The following is a 22351-nucleotide window of genomic DNA, read 5'->3' as shown; positions in this document are numbered from 1 at the left end:
GGCTGTTATATTGACCGTATGCCCTTCACGAAGGAGCTAAGTGTTTAGTTTCGAATTTAAGTACTTTGGCCACCGGAAATCGTCCTAAATGTATACTGACCCAAGCCTACCAACAGATACCACTAAACGGAACATATAACTCCGAGATCAAATAAAATGGTTGACCACTGGACGGTAATACTAGGGTCCAGTTCCTAGTTCAAACTTCTGGACGAATGGTGCTGTACCGAGGGTCGACTAAAGTTGTAAAAAATAGTTTTGGTATGTTTGCATTAACAAACATTAAAGGAAACATCTGACGTCAAGTGCACGTGAGTTGTGTGAAGTAGTCACTGGTCAAGCGGCAGTCAGTAGTGGTGACCGATCACCATGGTTACCAGATCTTGAAGGAACTCTGTTTTGTATCCATCCATAAACGACATGCTTTGTAGAACTAACGCCCGTACATATAACGTTGTCTATTCGTTTATTTAAATCTATTGACTCTTCAAGACCCAATGTGTAAAATAAATAAATGTATTTGATGTCTGTTCTACCTCAAAATAAATTAAAACATGCAGAGTAAAACGAAAAAGAGACCTTACTGTTGAGTTACATGCACCGTAAAGTCTATTTGATGTTTTCTATCTGTCGAGAGACCTGCACAGAATCTCGCACACAACGTTTTCATCGTGAGAGTGTGGATTTAACGTGCGGGTATACTGGACAGCGACAGGTATATAACAATCACGAAATAGATCTTCATTTTACCACTCCAGAACCAGGGAACATTTTACCACTCCAGAACCAGGGAACACACATCGTCTCATTGGTTCTGTTTCATTTCTCAGACGGGGAAGTCTGTCGTACATTGACAGCGAATTCTGACTTCCTATAGTACAATCTAAATGGTCTGGTATTGATAGATCACTCCTGTATACAGTGTGAAATCATTCTATTTGTGTTGGTGTAATTAATTAATGGACAAAATAAAAACAACGAAATAAGTTCGTTATTTGTAATTAAAAAGTAGCCGATACAGATTCCGCTAGGTAATGGCGATAAAATTACAAGTTATAGTTGTCCGACCTTGTACGGACTCATCAATGATGTCAGGGGCCAATAACGATGTGGTAATTGAGAAGGAGAGCTCGTTTAAATCAAATTGGACCTGAATGTTAAAAATAGAAAGGGTAATGCACTAACCCACAGCCAAAATTAGTTTTCAATTATTGCTGACATGAAACTGAATTGTTCCGCGAGGAAAAAAAACCTATATCACTTGATCTTTTGATGTTCACGCTAGACCGTATTTAGAAAACGTGTAGATAACAGGGGTATTACTTAATATAATCGGATTGTTTCCGTGACGCGTGATTTTATCCCATCACCACCAAATTTGTTTTAACTCTACAGTACGCCCCTCTTATGCAATGTTTACAGTTGAATGCCCTCGAAATTGTCGCGAAGAATCTTTGACAAAAAGCTATCACCACGAAATCTTCCCATCCCTGGGCCGAGAACACTTGGCGTGCTGAGAACAACAAGGCCACAAAGAGCTGTCGACAACATGGTCCAAAACCTGATCAAAGGCTCTCACGAAACTGTCGAGGAGATCGCGCATTCTTTAATATATTCACTTGTTTCCGAACAACTTTTACCAAATAAGCAACTGTTGCCAAAGAGGGTGAAATTGTTGAGGAGAGAAGTGATTATTATCACCACATGAATGCCATTGATGTCCTCGGCTATATTTGTCCCCCTATTGTCACCAGTACATTCCCAAGTCGGGCGGCCATTCTGCCTCGTCATGTTGTGATTCCACTACCTAGATGTTCCCATCGTAACAGAACATTAACGGTTACCACCCATCACGACGTCACTCCACTCTATCCCATGTTGGGTACTACAAACCCAAAGAGAACAAAGGGATTATTCAGGTGTATACCTCTTCTACCCGTGTACTCATCACATTGACATTGGACTCGTCCTTTTCACTGTCACTAGGACTCTCAAAGTGCTATTTAAGGGTATGTACGAAGCTAAAGATCAACAATCCTGGACACTGTAATTAAAGTGAAAACGTTTGTAACCTACCCACGGACGTGCTATTTCAAACAGCAATAAACATTGGATGTTGTTTGTTCACCTCCATGGCTTTGGGTAGGTCCGTCCCTAAGTTAGGTATACCGCTAGCTTTACCTCGGATCCTAGGTGTAGCCTGATCAGATTCTTTTTAAGGGACATCTTCATAGTAAATTCTGTAAAAACTGTTAATTCCTACTATGGTGCAATTTAACAGAAGTAATTTGATCAACTTATAATATGCAACATGCAAACCCTGCTGTTGACACGTAGTTTGTTAAGCTGTTTGTAAATTTCAACAACAACAACAACAACATGCAACATACATGTTTCAGGGGGACACAATTAGCTCATTTGTATCAAATATAATGCATGGCGTCCTACTCACAACTGTCTTTAGCACATAAAAGGAGTATTGGTTTGACCAGACTTTACTTTATGATATATGCCTAAACAGTAAACACTGATTCTATTTTGACATTGAAATAGAAATGGGGGTTGTGAAGATATCAGACAAATATTGGCAAATGAGGGGACATAAAAATAATGTTCTTATTAGACAATATACAGAACTCTAAACAATGCAAGGAGACTGGCTGTTTTGGGAAAACATGTTCAACCGCTGAATCTGGGGTAAAAGATGCATATTTCTTAAAAAAGACCGCAGACTCACCAGTTTATCAATTTTCTTAAAATGTTCTTCTTGCTATAATCAGATGTCTTAAAAGTATGATAAAGTAGCATTTTATTGATTGAAATGACCCACCTTCATGCCATATTTGTGTAATATAATTCACAGCCGCCATTTGCATTTTAAGGTAAAAACGAAATAAGTGTTTATGCGTACATAAAGTCAAACAGTGTTAAACTAATGCTCCTTCCCTGTGCTATAGACACTTGTGAGCATAACAGCTTGGATATTTTCAGGTTTTATCATTTGTGTGACTTAAAATTATCTCATGCTTCATCTTACCACAAGGTAATTCTATAGAAGAAACTGTTAGCATTTACAGCAAATTATTAGTAAATTAAGAAAATACCTATCCAAAACAAACCCATCAAAATATGACATAGTTGTCATTCGGCAACAGACACTTCTCTTGGTGCTGAAACATGATGACATGCCTGGACTAGCCTTTTCTTTTTTCTATTTTTTGTTTTTGTTTTTTGTTGTTGTTTTTTGAGGCCTTGCCATGCTGTTGGGAATCTTATGAAAGCAATGACCAGGCCTCAATTTTATCACTGTTCCGTAGAATCTCCGTGGGAAAGTATTACAGAATTTAAGGAAATTTTCCTTGCATAGACTCATTTCATGTAGATATTCTTTTAAATATAAGGCGCTAATTGATTAAAGACACATTGATGTAACATGGGGCATGATATTAAGTTGGGATGTCCGGTGATCTCACGGACAGGAGATATTTGTACAGATTCCAATTATATCTATTTTAATGTGAATATTACACTTTGTTTAATCCGCACCTTTGATCACAGTATTGCTAACTGATGCTGGGAATACATGCGTCTTAAATAATGTGTCATTATCCGCGTTATTTTGAGTACGTCATCAAATCATTCCATATTGGGCAAATAGCTGTTTAGTTATAATTTATAATGCGTTGCTTTACCTGAATACCTTTCGCTGCTATGATAACCTGCCTGCCAGGTAGATATATCGCCATTTATCTTTCCACCCCCACTCATACGACCCACTAGTTTACCTGTATACCCGGCCAGGTATTCGCCTTCAGGTGCACAGTGCCTGACAAAGGGAGGTAATTGACGGCAAGGCAATTTCACAGTCTCTAATTATCTGCTTCCGACAATAAATGCAAGAGATCTGTATATGGAAGCATTAGGATATATAGCCAAAGAGCCCCTAGGGCCTGACTGCTATGAAAGGCCGCGATATTGAAGCCCAGCCATTTTATGGCATAAATGTATTAAAATCAAGTTTATAGCTCCAGTTAAACGTTCAATTGTAGGCAGAGTGGGATTATGGCCTATTCATGTCAAATACTTGTAAAATGGATTGAAATTTGTTGTTGTGTGTTCTCTGAAAATCTTGAAGTAAGTCTTACTTAATTTGTTTGAATGTGTAAAAACATGGATATTTTATGTTTCTAGTTTCTTTTCATGAACCGTTGTTGGTTTCTCATGTAACAACAGTAAATACCACAGACTTTATAGTCTGATGACGGCTAACATCGCCACAACAGTAAACACACAAAATTAAACAGCAATACTTATCTGCCATCTCGAAATTATTTATTTTTAGGTGGTTATGTATTTTCACTATCGTTTCTTTTTCTTGTCGTATTTTTTGCCAATCTTATGTCTTTTTCTCTCCCATAAAACTTCTGTCTCGTCAATGTAGCGATAGTTTGGTAAGACTATAGCATTTGTACTGCAGTTTCTACCGGGGATAAACGACATAATACATACAGTTTAGGGCGATTGTTGTTTAACAGTAATCACGTACCCATTCATATCAAACACATTCATCATCTAACGTCAAACACAGTCTATTTATCAATTAAAATCAATTAAGCGTGTTAAAATGCAGTTGTCACCTGGTCTATTTTACCTGGTCCATTCCATATCTACACTGGGTTATCAAAATGATATTAAAAGAAGAAACCGTCGTTATCTGTACTTGTTTATAGTATAAGAGTTACTTTATAAATGCTTACGAAAGAGAAATATATCTGGCAGTTAGGACAATATCGGGTTAAATTTTCGGAAAACTACATACACAACCACATGAGAAAATATCTGTAAAATAAATGAAAACAGAGGTAAGAATTCTACGCCCTTGTGTATTAAGTTGTACTAACGAGCTTTTTACTTAGCAAATAATCACTCTGGGCCGGGCTCGCACCTGTCTTTGATCCCGAACATGAGAGAAGTTTAGACTGCAGAATTCGCTGCATCATAGGTTTCTACCTAGGTGACGTTGGGCCGCAGTAGGCATTTACACGCTGTGCAGCAGTTGATCCATTTCTGTGTTAGTCTAGAGGTCATAACCTTAGCACTGGGTCAAGTACCAAATACGTGTTATTCCTGTCTCGTAGTGCCTACCTTCATTTAGGCATTTTCGTTTGCAGTATATTAATAATAAAAAAACCATCAGTATGGAAATATCGTAAACGAATGCCAGTGTAAATATGCCGTTAAGTTAACCGAAGACAGATCGTAACGTGCTATCAATCTTCACCGTTTGTCGAGATGTCCTGATCCTAAGCAATATGTGTTTGTATTCCATGAGAGTGTTTGTCTTAAACTCTGAGATTTGACCTTGTTTTGTCTGTAGCGTGTGAAGGGTGACACCTTGACTTGTGGTCACTACAAACTGACCACTGTCCTGATACTGACCGTGTCATCAAATAGCAATGATACACACTTAGGTGTGTTGGTCAAGAATCCTCCAGATTATGTTGTTTGTACAGTAGTATCTCTTTACGAGGCGTCGCCTTAAAATCAACATTATAACTCTGCGTTTTAAATTCGTCAGGGATCCTTAGACAAACAAGATGGTAGTCCGACCACCGCAGACAAAGCATTAAGAAAACACGACAAGACTAGCAACAACATTAAAAAATATTGGAGACAAAAAATTAAAATTCCACCACCAGAAACATCCCAGATATCGACCCGCCCTCAGTATACATTAACCCATACTTACGTCATAACCGCTCTAAATATAGACAACTACGCCAAAATGTCAACACACGATTTACTTGGTGGGATGCTAATTTGTAAACTAAAAAATTGGTCCACATGTTGGTGTAGATTTAGGAGCTATAATTAATTGGTGTTTATAGTCTATTTGGTAGTTATGGTACCGATACCCCCTCCCTATGTCTCCCGTATCATACACACTATTGTAGACCGAAGCACTGTATGTTGACATATTGTCAATTATTTGCTCTTCAATTTTTGAAGGTATTTTAAAAATGCCAAGTGAATCGCGCCATTTGGTGTGTGTTGTGGCCACACTGGAGCGCTAGGCGTGGCCTAGTTACGATGTGTGTAGATCGGGCGACTCTTACACACGGACCGTATTGAGAAACCGTTCTGGCATGACCCCTTCTGATCACACATAGTAGGCACTTGATCTCATATCATCTCGATCGTCTTGTTAGGATGAACCCGGTCTTGTATTTATTGATATTCTCTATAATTTCTTAAAATTTCCATTAATTTATATAAAGATTCCACAACAATTAACTATTGAATTATAAGAGAAAAATGTAAACCCCAAATTATCGAATTATTTACTTTTCATTAAGAAAATTAATATTTGAAAAAGCCGTAAAGCTGGTGTAGGTTTCATTAACGTAAAATGAGCAGGTACTCTACCGAAAATATAAATACAGGGTGAAATGAACAGGCAGTGTGATCGACCTAGGAATCAATTAGATTTGGCTGGATCTTCTCCTGTATTGAACATTCTCACGCTTAATGGGAAGACATACTTATTAAAATATATAACCGTTATTGTCGAGGAAGCAGGCAAAAGCCTTTCATGTATTGGAAACCCTCCTCGTGTTTATCTGTATCACACAACATGGACATATCAAAGGCTTTCATAATCATACAAATTTAAATCACAATTTAAATAAATCTATTACAATACCCATGTTTTTGAACATTAACAGATATTTGGGGTGAATACGTTCAGAATTGCCATTAATATATTTATAGACTCCCGTAGATATGTATATCGTGGAGATTTATTTAATGTTCTACGAAAAACACCTTCCTTCATTAACTGTATACAAACTACATCATATTTCACGTTTGTTCCGAGCTAACCTAACAACCCTGGGCGATTGAGTAACGGTTTCCACACTTTGAGGTGAAGATGATTGAACCAACAACAACACCACACAGGACTTTGATACAGCCCCAGTGAGAGACTCGTTACGAGTGTTAGAGTATATATGATGGCGATCAGTAATCCACCGCCATGATACACGACCGTCAACACTAGAACTGTAGCTACCCAGGAACTGTGGCATGCTGGGAACGTGCTTCTGTTCTGATTTTTATTGTTATAAAGTAGCTGTTTTGTTTTAACTCATTTGTTGACCAAACATCGCATTAATAGACATACAGTCTAGGCTAAATATCATATCATAAACTAAACTTTTCGTAGATGTGAGAGAAATAAGAAAGGTGAAGTTTAGTGACCTTGTAGGATGCCTCGAGTTTTATGTAAACTCTTCAAAATATCATACCAGACTTTAGAACACAGGCACGTGCATACTATCTCGTACTATGGTCAACGTGATTTTACTGAGCACATGGCCGTTGTAATGAGTCATCCGACAATGACATTTAAATTCTTTAATATTCTATCGGCATATTTCTAAAGACTAGTAAACATATTTTCATCGTCATGTTTCTATATTTAGAATAGTAGTAATTCCTCAATTGGGTGGTAATTTGGTTACTTTCTGTTAAATGTGACTTTAAAAAGACACCACACCTTCAACTGTACTGATAGCATGTCTGGATTAATCTAAGATTGGACATTTCAAGTGGGTTGATGAACTCGACCAATCATTACTACTATGATATAAGATCGATATCTGTATAAATTTATTAGATCGCTATTTTGAAGATGTTCTGTGGCTGAATGCGTCATGGCTGGGCGACAGACCGCCTACAATTACAAATACGGACATGTTAACACCCAGAGATAACCTAACATCACTGACTGCTTTAAAAGGGAAACTTATATTAAGATAGCATGGCTCATCAAAACCACAGGGGCTATACTACCACATGTACGATGTGTGCTATTGGACATTTAATTTGTTATTCTAGGATAATGAGATATAGTACTTCAATCAATGTTTGAGATCTTGTTGGGGACGAACTTGGGGGAATTGATCACAGTTGACAAAGAAGAAGATAAAATACGTAAGTGTTTCAATATACCAATATGATAAAGAGTAGACATCATTATTATGGAGATGTAATATGATATAGATTATACATCAATATGATATAGATTATACATCAATATGATATAGATTATACATCAATATGATAAAGATTATACATCAATATGATATAGATTATACATCAATATAATATAGATTATACATCAATATAATATAGATTGTACATCAATATGATATAGATTATACATCAATATGATATAGATTGTACATCAATATGATATAGATTATACATCAATATAATATAGATTATACATCAATATAATAAAGATTGTACATCAATATGATATAGATTGTACATCAATATAATATAGATTATACAACAATATATATAGATTGTACATCAATATGATATAGATTGTACATCAATATAATATGATTGTACATCAGTATGATATAGATTGTACATCAATATGATAGAGATGTAATATGATATATGTTATACATCCATGATGTAGATATAATATAATATAGATCAAACATTTGGGTTATACAATACTCTTAAGTGAGAGTTTCAAATCTGTTCCTTGTGACAACTGTTTAGAGTGGTCATCAAATCTTGTTCTCATTACCATGTGTTAAGATGATCAATCTGTGTGTATATGATAAGTTTACATCATAGAGTAGTTTAAATTGATCCTTTGGAACAACTTTAATGACAACTGTTGAGAGGGTTCAAATCTCTGTTCCTTGTGACAGCTGTTAAGAGGGTTCAAATCTCTGTTCCTTATGACAGCTGTTAAGAGGGTTCAAATCTCTGTTCCTTATGACAGCTGTTGATAGGGTTCAAATCTCTGTTCCTTGTGACAGCTGTTGAGAGGGTTCAAATCTCTGTTCCTAGTGACAGCTGTTAAGAGGGTTCAAATCTCTGTTCCTTATGACAGCTGTTGATAGGGTTCAAATCTCTGTTCCTTGTGACAGCTGTTGAGAGGGTTCAAATCTCTGTTTCTTGTGACAGCTGTTGAGAGGGTTCAAATCTCTGTTCCTTGTGACAGCTGTTAAGAGGGATCAAATCTTTGTTCCTTGTGACAGCTGTTAAGAGGGTTCAAATCTCTGTTCCTTGTGACAGCTATTGAGAGGGATCAAATCTTTGTTCCTTGTGACAGCTGTTGAGAGGGTTCAAATCTCTGTTCCTTGTGACAGCTGTTGAGAGGGTTCAAATCTTTGTTCCTTGTGACAGCTGTTGAGAGGGTTCAAATCTCTGTTTCTTGTGACAGCTATCGAGATGTTTCATAAAATCTTTGTTTCTGGTGACAGCTATCGAGATGTTTCATAAAATCTTTGTTTCTGGTGACAGCTGTCGAGAGGGTTCAAATCTTTGTTTCTTATCACAACTATTGAGATGGTTCAAATCCCGGTTTTTTTTGTGTGATAGCTGTTGAAAGTGTTAAAATCTCTGTTCCTTGTGACAGCTGTTGAGAGGATTGAAATCTTTGTTTCTGGTGAAATCTAAAGAGAGGCTCAAATCTATTTCTGATGAAGGTTGATTGGTAGATTAACATCACTGATTATGTATATTGCACGATGACGTACACACGTTTTTATGTTGTGATTCGATGATTATCAACAGCGACAATCAAGCTTCATAGAAACCTTTTAAAGTGTTTGTCCATATATTCTCTATAACTTGTGGGAGGGACGATTCTACACGATGAGATAATCTTGCATATAAATGTAGACTTTTAAGCACATTATTCTCATGCTGTCATAATGCTTTATCTCGAAAATGTATTTCAGTTTTTGGATCGAAGAGAGAGAGAGGATAAAAAAGTTTAATGTTGCGTAATGTAAATATTCCTGTCGGCACAAACAATCAGGGGCTGGGACAAGGCTTAAGTGTAAGAGCGAAATAAACAAAGAGATCATTACAACATACTCAATATGTCTATGTGAAATTCGTTAATGCTCTCGTATCTCCCTGAAACATGTTGACTTTACTGGAATGTCTTGATGTATTGACGTTTTCGTTTATTTTGTTTCTGATTTATTTGACGTTGAGTGAAATCAAAGTAAATTCAATACAATTTTATCCAGGTAACTAATCAATTTATCGTAATTAGCCGGGACAGAAACGTGGACCAGGAACTACTGAGAAATAAAATCATTACAGTTATACATTGTGTAAACCTTTATTAGTGAAGTAGAAGTCGTGGGAGGTAGACAAAGTAAACACCTCTCTAACACCTCCCCAACTCTATAATCATATCATAACTTATCATTAAACATCAAACCCGGCAAGTTTAAAACGCCCTCACATTTATGGTACCCCAGAAGATCTTTTCATAATTATATTTGATTCGAATACCTTCTAAACAAAACGCGAGACTGCTGAACATCTAAAACCGCTTTGAAATAATTTGTTTTACATCGCATGAAAATGTACAATATTATCGTCGTCGTTTAGGATTTTATTTGATTTTTCAAATGATTAAACTTAAAAACAGCGTTTAATCTTCTGCATGTCGACGTGTACACATTTACCAAAGCAGAGCTATCCATTCATAGTTTAGTTTGAAGTTTATGACCACGAACATATTTAAATATTATGACATTATTTATCAGATTTATAACAGATTAAGATCTCAGTATATGCTTCATATCCACCCTTACTTACAGTCATTCAACTACCTGTCTGATGTGACTAGTGTCCCTATAACAACGGCCCCTCCCTTCTACTGCCTTCCACACGAGATGGTATCAGTTTACGGCATGTTTCATTATTAATTAATATGGGATCACATTTAAACTAGAGAAAACTCTATCGCCTGATCTACACTTTCCCTCAGAGACATACATCGGGACAATGTATCTGTAGGCTTTATTTCTAGATTTTTATAAAACATTATCTTTCATCCAGGAAACCTATTTATTAATCATATTTAGAATTACAACGAAAAACATAACATTGTGATTTAAACTACACCCAGATAGAAATCAAAACTGCTTCATATAAATGCTCCACTAACTAGGATGTACGGAAGCTTTGGAAATAAGATAAAAACTTACGTCCATATATACCCCTACACGACACAGGTGTATGCTCTCCATTAATGATGTGTACTTTACACACGATATGGTAAATCAAACCACCATAACTACAATTATATCTACCAGACCTGTACTTATACGTTCAGCTGAGGGAACCTAACCTCACAGTGGCAGCCGAGGACTGAACCCTCTGGAAGAAGCTGAGAAGTAATTGTTGTTATAGAGAAATCTATAGACACCGCCAACGCTGATGTATACTAATAATTGTGTAATGATAATTGTGTAATGATAATTGTGTAATGATAATTGTGTAACGAACAAAATAGCTATTTTGTGATGTCAGTAAAGCGCATATCTTCTGCAAAAAACCCAATAAGTGTTTATCAGATGTTAAGTAATCAGGTCTTTATTGATGAGGGTTTGCTCATATTAATGAATCTGTTCAGGATAAATCTCCACACTCCTTTGTAACAAATCATTGACTCCTCTTTCCATTGTTTAACTTTTTCTGCCGATACCTGTTTCACGGGTTCACCTTTTAACCTTGCTTTACTAGTTGTGTTCCGCTTTGAGGTGTATTGTTTGGTCCTTAGACACCATTTCTTTGAAGTACGCGTCAAAAGGTTCCCGCCATGCTAATTGCTGTGGTAGGAGAGCACTTGTCTTTTTCATCACCCGGGCAGAATGCCTATAAGTCGTTACCAATTATTGCCCCCTAACGTCAACAAATGGTGCTAGGTACATACAAAACATGTCAGTCTTTTTTCTGACGAAATTGCAACCAGATAACTACCGGTACTTTACTCTCAGCCTCCACAAGTGTTGCTACTGTTTTTACGAAACGTGAATCGAATACGACCGAGGTTTCTCAGGCTCAACTTAGAATTTATATGAACATTTCCACAAAACGTCACATATGATAGCTTTTGACCCGTTTCGAGTCTCTTGAAACTGTTGGAGACGCATGTTTTTGTGTCTGAAGTTATGTCACGGCATGCAAACCTGTCTAGGGTTCGGTAACTGTAATGCACATTCCACTCATTTAGAAGTTACTGTTACAAAGCATTCCTCCCCCTAATGCTGTCGTACTTCAGCGCTGATTGCTCGCCTTGTACACGTGAGTTGAAGTGGGAGGGACACGCGAAAAAACAGGTATATCGTTAATGCAGAAATGTATCTACGTTTACAACATGCGGTGGAGGACAAGGGCCATTAAATTATGACATGTGTGTGTATGGGGGTACAAAAACACGTGTTGCATTCCATTACAGAAATGTGGATATAGCCCATATTTTATGGTCCCATTGAGGTCTGTTGGGACTCGTGTACAGATTGGATGCAGGAGTATAAACTCTGAACACTTCGTTATTAAATCTAGCAATCAAGGGCAACTCTGGTACGCAATGAAAAATAAATAAAATGTCCTTGCAAGTTTATAAGTTAGATAATATATGGCAGTAGAAAAGAAAACGTCACTGGAGACATTTTGTAGTGTTTGTAACAGCCCGCAAAATGTTTACATACTTCCAGCATCAGCATAACCACGTCTGGTTCTCTACAATGATATGATCCAATTCGTCATTGAACCCCGTTACCAGTATAACCTGTCCAAACGAGGAGTAAAAGTAGGTTGTTTTTAAATCCTTCTCATTCCTCTCCTCCCGTACCAAGGACTTTCGCTGCTGATCTAATAACATTTTACGGTTTTCGGTTTTCCCTTTGCTTTGAATGTTTGTGTTTTGTTTTTGTTTTTCTAGTGGATGTGATTCTGCTTATCGACGTCACTATTTATCGAAATGCCATTATCGTAAAAAGTGTGTAGATTATGTCAAAAGAGAAATGGCTTAAAAGGCTAATTCTATAAGTAAATGGCTCTTATGAAAAAAAACAAAAACAAAAATCTACGGAACAATACAATCCTTATCCTCCTGACCAAACACAATATTTCTTTTGTTTTTAAATTCTGACAGATATCGAATGGCTACCGCCCGGGGAAAATACAACAGTAGCAAACGATGAGATCCCTTTAACGAAAGTGAGACAAAAAATAACATATTAGTTAATCGGTCAACAAAACCTTTTAAAGAACATATTCCAAACTACGGTATAAAGAAGCAAATAAAAATTTAATCTTTATAAACAGGACTGATATATAACTGCAGTAGTTAGTCATAACTAAAATGTTTCCTGGTATATTACTCGGCATAGTCATTCTGATAAAAGTTATGGAAATTCAAATTATTTGAATCAGTAACGAGTTTTATCTTCTCTAGTAATACACCACAAGCTACTTCTATTACCTTTGAAAGCATTTATAACATTAGCAATTTCATATGTAGAAAATAACTTCTCCAGAATGCATTCATTGTGACAAGGGGAAGTAGGGGGGCTTTATATGGCACATGGCATAACCTCTTGATACTCGAGGAACTAAGAACAGACCAGAGAAGTTTTGATGAATGACGACCGTGCTGGACGGGAGTTTTTTTTTACCTCTCGTAATACGTACTGATGTATTAAGGTATGGCGCCGTGGTACACCTCAGTCATCCAAGGTCGATAATTACACCAAAACATCCTCATTAAATGCAGCGAATGCAGATGACAGATAGAGTTTAATCAAGAAAGGATGGAATATGTCAAAGTAGAAGAAAGAAGTCATCTTCATTCTAAAACCATAAAAAGACAAGAAGGTTCAATGACGACCTTAAATACAGGAAGTCATTTATTTCTGTCTCAAACTATTGTCTTCGTTTTCAGATATTACAAAATTAACGACCAAAAAGAATAATTTAGACGTCCCCTGAGTGGCCCCTATGTGTGGTTTTACCTCAGCATTCACTGCCCTATAAGGACTTGTAACATAATCACACAACGATGCGCTAAGATAGGTATTATGTAGCTATACAGTTTCGTGGCTGTAATAAAAGATGAAGATCTTCTGATGGTTCTTTCAGGTGTGAATTTTAAAATTCATACGCCGTGAAACATCCTCCGAGGGCCATTAATATTCACAAGGGTGTATGAGATGTCTTACAATGTATCCTCTGGCTGTGACACCAACCAACAACTTACCTTAATGATCGTTTATCAGTTTAAAAGTGCACTACCTGTCTTTGGGTATCCATTTGATTCGCATTTCGTATTGGTTCCTTTCTAACTTGGTTGTGAATCTCGATCATTAACAACTAATGGAAAAACTGAAGTAAAAATACACTTTCTGTAAGCACTTGTATTGTTGTTTCTTTTTGTTTTGATGTTCTTTCGATGTCCACATTTACTCAGTATTTATTTTATGAAAACGTTGGGTCCATATTTTGCTGTTATGTGTAGAGCGGAAACATGTACAGGTTTTTTTTAAACTTATAAGGACGAAGCAGTGTTAATCCCCAGTATAAATCTTCCATGTGCATCTCTGCTCTTTGTGTAGGATGAGAGAACATTAGTGAACAGCTGCGGAATGTAGACTGGTACAAACGGACACCTTGTATATTTCTAGTACATCAGTATTCATGGCTAATGTTGTTCTTTAAAACTTTTATAATTTTATCGTCTCTCTTCAACATATATGCAAATTTGCCTTGGTGTTGTGAATCGTGTCCTAAATCTACGCTTAGGAATGCGCTCTATATCTTGTTTGGATCATTTCAGACTTGACAAAATGAAGCAAAAACACGCCTGTCGTGGAAATTCGTTTTAAAAGACACGTTTAATTTTTATAGAATATAAATAATCTATTAATATGTATATTTTAACAGATTTGTGTCTATATAGACATGTTTACATGCTGGATGGTTGGGATAAATTTATTAATATTGCAGATTTACTGTTGCTTGTCACAAACAAGTTGATGCATTAACTTAAACATCGTAAAACAAATGTTTGATTTGACGAGGCGAGAGCATAGAATCGAAATTCTGTCAGAGTAAGAGTAGAACATTCTTAGATTGACCAATTAAGAAAATAGGTTTGTCAAAACAGTTTTTTTGTTGATATAGATTCCTGTGTCTTTTGAACTTTCTTGATTGAGGAGTAATGTTTGACATTGGCGAGAAATGATTTTATTATATACCACGTGTTTATAGATGATGCGGGTTTGTAAATCGACATTCTGTTTGCAGTCGCACATATTTATTTCTCCAACCCAGGAAAGATGTGCGTCTTTGTATACTATTTAGAAAATACATCCAAAGGATGTTGAAAGAAATTCTTGAATAAATTTGCGTTTTGCACCAATAACGAGCGTAATCATAGATGTTATCAGATTGCGCACCTCAGCCTTGTCGACTCGGAGCTGCGCCGTGTCGAAGTGACACGGTCCACTGAGCACGGGAATGCAGCCGTTCCCGCTCTTTGTGTGGTAAACATATTAAATATTGGGTTTGAAAATTACCTAGATCGTCAACACATCAGCTGTGTCCAAAACTCTTTGTAAGCGGCACTTCTGGTCATTGTTCAATGTTCATGTTTAGTTTCAATCCCCTTTACTCCCGAAACATAAGCCAGAGGATGATCGGAGCATCATACGACTTGGGCGTGGCTGAGAACCCGCCAACTCCACCCTCCCGAGCCCTACTGTCAGTGTATGTAGGTGAATACATCAGACAGGTGCTCCAGCTTACCTGTCGGCCGTTCTTACTGTTGTCTTCTACGTTAAACATGTTTATACATAAAACCACAGGTATTTTGTATGTAAAGACTTAAAGAAACGTATTGACCTTATGCGAATGGTATTCATAGAATTATCATTCTGCACACATTGCGTCTATGGATCTTTATGTAATTACATGTGTATGACTTGTACACAACTTTACACTGTCACATTTTTAAACCGAGTGCCAACATAGCAAGATCTCAATTGAAACCGATTGATTTTATTTTGATTTATAAAACTATGTTTCCATTTTCTGTAAGTGTTTTCTATATTTTTATGATAGTCGATGCTGATGGTAAATAAAAGCGGATTTGGTGTTCGAGAGATCGCGTAATTTCACCTTTGTCATACGTCCTTAACTACTAAAGTGTCATTATCAAGGACAACCATTCAGTCTGAACGCCCCATGGGGTAAATAAATTAATTCATGTTAAATATTTACACAACATAGCGATAACACTATATAGCAATGCTTGGCATTTTAGTCTTTTATTTATAAAAAATAATATAGTTAAAAATATATTTTTTGAAATAACTTTGAACAGCATGATAAACTATTTTTTGCGCCTCCCTCGGCACGTTGTGCTCGTGACGTATTTCCGGTTTGGCTTACTGTCTCTTCAGCTCTTGTTATAACTTCCGTATCAACATTGCTTTGTCCCCGAGTGTTTAGATTGTGGAGTTGTTTTTGAAATCAATCTCGGCCTGTATTATGTTGTTTATCTAACATTCACTAATGCCATCCTGTACCCTATTTGGATGCGAGTTAATTAATAACATATCGTTCATTATGCTTCACTAAAGCGTCTGTGAGAGCGTGATTCCTACACCCCTCTGAGAAACACAGACCTGGCGAGCAATCAGGCCCAGTGGCATCAGATGTAATGAGGGGCACAAGGCGTGAAATGTACCATATGGAACATGGTATTAATCTAGAGAATTAAAAACAAACATCTCAACTATATAAAACGTCTAAAATAGTTCTCATTACATCATCGAAATAGAGGCGTGATTGGACCCCGCTGATAGTTGCATCGTCTGAAACAGGTATGGGGTGTAATGTTGGCTAGTAATAAAACAAGAAAAATGCGGGTTTAAGAAAGAATTTAACAAAAAAATACCAGATCGCCATATGAATCTAATGTTAACAATGCACAACAAAAACATGATCAAGGTATGATTCCAAAACACTATTTCATCACATGAAGAAATAATAGCGAGTTTGTCATTTCTCTGGAAAATATAGTCGTTACTCAACCACGATAGGCGCGATATGTAAATGTAACACATTGCTCACAGTTGTGCAAGAATAAAAAGTCCTTAGCGATATTAGAGTTTATTAAGTATAGAAGAATGTATGGTCCAAAGAGATATTACAGTTTATCAAGTTTACAAAAGAATAAATTGTCCTAAGAGATATTACGGTTTATCAAGTTTACAAAAGAATAAATTGTCCTAAGAGATATTACAGTTTATCAAGTATGTAAAAGAATGAATGGTCCAAAGAGATATTACAGTTTATCAAGTTTACAAAAGAATAAATGGTTCAAAGTCCACAGAGATATCACGGTTTATTAAGTACACGATTGAGGTATATCTGGGACTTTCGTTAAGATAGTATGACAGCCCTATTAATCCCTCAATCTGATTAAAATTTGCATACATTAGTCTATAATGTATATCATTTGAAGAACAAATAAATAAGTATTTGAAAACGGGAGAGAGCCGTACTTGCGTGTTGTCACATTTTGTAATAGGACATAACACGATATTGATGATGTTGTTGAATTTACGAAAAACAAATTAAGATAAACATTTGGTGCACCAGACTGTTGTGATGCAATTAAATCACTCAACAGATAGATGATATTGAGACATCCAGTTTTGAATGAGAAAAAATACAATTTGAACATCAATTTTTGTTAGTAACATTTTACAAAGAATTAATCTCAGGGGTTCAAATTAATTTTAGATATTAGTTTTACAGGTGTTATAACTAATGTACTAGAGTATAGCATACCAATAAAATATGTAAGGTAGTCCTACTGTCCCATGGTGTATGAGAGCTTTTACCTGTGTCGACCACCTTTATAACACCGCATGGCTGGCTCTACCTGTACGGCGCGAGGCGTTCTCTGTTGATCATCACTAATGTATAAGTAAGCCGGCGAGAAGAGCAGACGCGTTCGGGATTTACCTCGGCCACCTACCCTACCGCTACGTGGAACTAGTGTTTATTTGTGAAATCGATTACATTAAGGCGAAAACGTCTTATTTGAGGATTAATAAGAAAACATCATCGTGTGTTTTTTCGTGTGTTTAATTGATAAAAAGAAAAAAGGAGAAAAAATTGAGATTTTGTGTGTTAGAGTACAGCCTCGGAGTTTACAGTATGTAACCACATTGTGTTAGTGGCGTGTTGTATTAGATTCACATCAGGATTTACCAAACGAAAACCAAAATATTTCTGTGGATTTCTTATAACTTGTGTTATTTGATTTAAATAGCTGTTGGCAGATGTGAGGCCCGTGTTGGTCCCCTTCCACAGTTCCATAATCTCCTTGCTTTGTGACACGTTGGATTTTACTCGAACCCGATGTGAAACCAAACATATTCGGTGTGGTGTATCACGACATTAAGTCTCAAGTTTGATTTTTACGGGATTTCGATATTGGATATTATTGGTGTTTACATTGTAGATGGCGGGCCGAACGTGGAAGTCGTGTCTTCTTGTGTACCTGGGGATCGGGCTGGCGTTAGCCAATGGTGAGTAGAGTAGGCATCTAAAGTACAATGTCACATTCTCTCTCGGTCAGAACTCTCCTAACATTTCATGGCGAATTTCCTCAATTTGTTTGATGTATTCTAATAATTTGATGTATTCTGAACTCTCCATAATCTGTCTAAAAATGGAAATATAGAGCTTTAAAATGACAAACCATACAGATAAAGCCCCTTGAAATACATTTTGAAAGTCGCCCAGGCTGTTTTTCACCTCCGAGTTGTAATTTGATGAAGTTGGAATGTGAACGATCATGTCTGGTAAGAGGTAGGAGCAGGTTATGAGATCTTTCACGCAAATATCCTTTTGTGAACTATTACATACTTTACTCGGTGGGGCTTTCGTGTTGTATTCAGAACGTGCCATTGTCTACTTTGTTTTCCATTTTCCATTCCTCGTACATTAAAAACACATCTTGTTTGTACTACATACAGTAACATACTTTTTTTCAATTGCCAAAGAAAATGTTTTCGCACAAAGTCTATTGATTCAATGCTATATACAATATTAACATTAAAATGCTTTTTATTTAGTGGGCGTCACTGTTTAAATTGTGTCCTTACAAATTATTAATTCGATATTCATAATCCTTCCAAAAGATTTGATAATGAAGCTCTATAAATATCCTCCTTTATGTTTGTTCCAAGGGACATTAGCGGCCTGTGTAGAACGGGGTTTTCTAAAGGAAGTAAAGCGGACGCATTTTTCTTCTTTTAAATTCATCGATCAATTTGCCTTGCTATATACTATAAATCATGTTATAAAATGTAGGATATCCATTTGTGTAATAGATAGCTCTAAATCTGTATGACATATGTCTGTACTCTACATACTGTTAATTAATTCACTGTGGGTTATAAATGATATTTCTTTGACATAACCCATAAATTTAGGTATCATTGATCAAAATATAGATTTATTATATACCATTTTATTGTAATAATTATATTTATATAACATACAATATTCATTTTAGTTGGATATGGCATTTGATACATTTAGATACTTTTATAGATTTTTTCCGCCAATTGCTAGCTTGTCAGGCTAAGCCATAGATATATTGTTACAACTAGTACCTGGTCCTTTGTTATACGTTTGACAGTAAGTATTTTTAAATCAAGAATAAAATATTTATTAGGAATTATTGACATCGGTTATTTTCTATATATGAAAATAATTAGGTACATATGAGAAAAATTAAAAAAGCACAGTAGACGTTAAAACTTAAATATTGAAAGAGGAATACACATTCCTCAAGTCCTTTGTTACAATTTAGACGTAAACAATAATACTGCTTCATAACGCCGCGTCATTTTAGGGTAGTTATGTAGCTTATCAAGGGTCGTCAATTGTCTTAATCGTACAATGTATATACGTCGTTGTATAAAGATGATCCTTATAAACGGTTCATAATTGTGTTGTTATATAACTCTAATTGTACCGAGTAATTCCAGGAATTTAAGAAACCTTTTATGTTTGATAATCCTCATCCCTTTTTGTATACACTCTATGTCATCCAGGTTTAATTGATACGGAGTCTTAGCGCTATGAGAGTGCTCGGGAAGTGTTTAGTATGTATAATTAGGGTGAAATGATAGCGCGGTATCGGAAGCGATAACAACACTTGCAGGCCACAATGTTTACACGAGAGAACTCAGGGACCTTTTGTCTTAGATAAGAAAGTTATTGAATGGGAAGGGTGGGGTGTATTATCAGTGGTATATTGTGACTGTAGACCCCCCTATCACCAGGTAACTTACAGGTGATAAACACCATTCTGGTGTTGTTAGTTGGATAGTTTCGTTTCTATCATCATTGTCAGCATACTCATTGCACAACATTTGTCAACACCTAGTATCATTCTAAGGACAATCCAAAAGAAAACATATTTAATGTAAATTTGAAAGCTTGGCGAATGCTCAAGTGATGATCATATGTTCATGATCCTGACCGTCCGCCTACAAAAGAAAAAAAAATTAGGGTCCAATTTTAAAGAATGATTCGGCTCTTTCTCTCGTTATTCTGGTCATAATTAACAAACAATTTTAAAAATTGGGATGGTTGGTTATAAAGGTAACTACCGACATAAAACCTGTCAGTCGAGACGAGGTTTTGATACTGTATAAGGATGCTTCTAAAGCATGATAGTTTCCTATGATACAGTAACATGATCAAACAGCCCTGAGATTTAAATGGACTACTTCACTCCCATAAATTTTATTCTTGTGCTTTCGTGCACGAAAATCAACAGTGCAAAACATACGCTATGCATTCACTGCAAGTAGGATTCCATGAACATAACTTAGCATTTCCTTTATGTAAGTTCGTGTGAAATCCTCACTGTATACATCCTAGTTTATTCACTCCAAACAGCTACAATTCTTTGCCAATGTATGCATAATTTTAAACTATAGCGCGGCGTTTGAAGAACATAGAAACACGTTCAAATATGTTATCAAATATGTCAATGTTTTCGTTTATAAAACATATTTTCACGAGACATTATTCAGAACGTTAGAGTTGGTGAGTGTTTATGGCTTTGTTGCCGTTTAATTTTGCCTTCAACAAGACATTTCGTTTAAATTTAAGAGATTTATTTTCACATTTGTTGTGTAAACATTTCTGCATGTACAGACGACATATGGGGATTTGCTTGGATTAGATATAGCTTTTTACAGACACCTACATGTGGGTCATTCAAAGACGAGCTAATAATGAAATCTTTTCAACAAGGTGGTTGTCAAATACATTAAGGGCTTGGAATCATATTTTGACGTTATCAATTAAAAGCTAATGCATAAACAGTACTGGTTTGGAATGTATTTTAAGATTTTTAAAACCACAAAACTTTCAGTTGAAATGGTTACTACCACACTAGCTTGTAACGCATAACAGAAACGGTCGTCCCCCTAATGCCAGACAAGGGAACACGTAACAGAAATTTGGTTTGTTAATTGAAAACATGCCCGTCTGTAATGTGATATTCCTAGATTATAAAAACTAGGATGTGATTAGTACGAAGGGGAGGAAGCTATGAAAAATAGTCCTTTGATTAAATAAATATAAATAGTTAAAATCTGGAAGTAATGAAGCCTTCAATTGGAATTTATCCGGCACATAATTTGATATAAAAAAAAACAAAAACAAAAAACGCTTTGGCTCTGTTATCAAAAGTTTGAATTCTCCTAGAATAGAAACCCATTTTGAAGAGTAGTACAATTTAAGCGGGGAAGCGCAAAAATAGAAATCACAATGATTGCGAGAGCCTTTGCTTTTATAAACCAATTTAACGCACTCAATGGTTTGCTGCGATTTTAAATTCAATTTTTATATCATCCCGTTCATAAAATAAATTTACGAGAGTCTATTATGTTGGTAAATTTAGTTCTAAACAACAAGATATAAGCTGTAAATTTAAAAACCAATTTCCTGATAACCGCTGCACACAGCTGTGAGCATAGTAGGACAGACCTGCACAATCCTACATCATGCATTTCACAAATTAACATCGGAGTTTTGGGTGGAGTTTCTCTACATCTTGTCAGGGTTCCTCGACAGTCTGAACTGTCGTAAGTTTTATTTCATATAACGCTACGGCGACATTTCTATGCAGAACATGCGTGCGAGTGTATTATGCGCCGGCTCAGGTAAAGCGTTCAGCGGGTTCTCGTTAAAGGGCCATACAGGCGATGATACGGCAGCCTTTGTAGAATACCTCAGCAGACTTTATAACGTTTAAATAAAATAACAACTGTCTTGTATAAATGTTAACATTTACTCCATGTATAGAAGATAACAAAAAATGTAGTACTCTAAAACATTTCTCCATTTTAAAGACTACACTTTGTATAAGAGGAAACATCGCGTGATCGTCATTTACCGGGAACGTTTT

General features: G+C 36.1%; 1 protein-coding gene across 2 annotated transcripts in view; it reads left to right on the top strand.

Annotated features, from left to right (window-relative positions):
* LOC117335345 (lactadherin-like) overlaps positions 1–22351 on the top strand; it is a 73249-nt gene that overhangs the window by 29310 nt on the left and 21588 nt on the right. The window contains exon 2 of one of the 2 annotated variants that reach the window (XM_033895277.1): positions 18377–18443. In XM_033895277.1, coding sequence (XP_033751168.1) covers positions 18377–18443 — 67 coding nt within the window. Of the gene's footprint in view, positions 1–17825; positions 18444–22351 lie in introns of those variants that run through there. The other variant, XM_033895278.1, reaches the window with a different exon arrangement.

This window comes from Pecten maximus, chromosome 10 (assembly GCF_902652985.1).
Source record: "Pecten maximus chromosome 10, xPecMax1.1, whole genome shotgun sequence".
In the NCBI taxonomy this organism is placed as follows: Eukaryota; Metazoa; Mollusca; class Bivalvia; order Pectinida; family Pectinidae; genus Pecten; species Pecten maximus.
The sequence above is the reverse complement of the archived record's forward strand: the minus strand, read 5'-3'. Positions and strand labels throughout refer to the sequence as shown.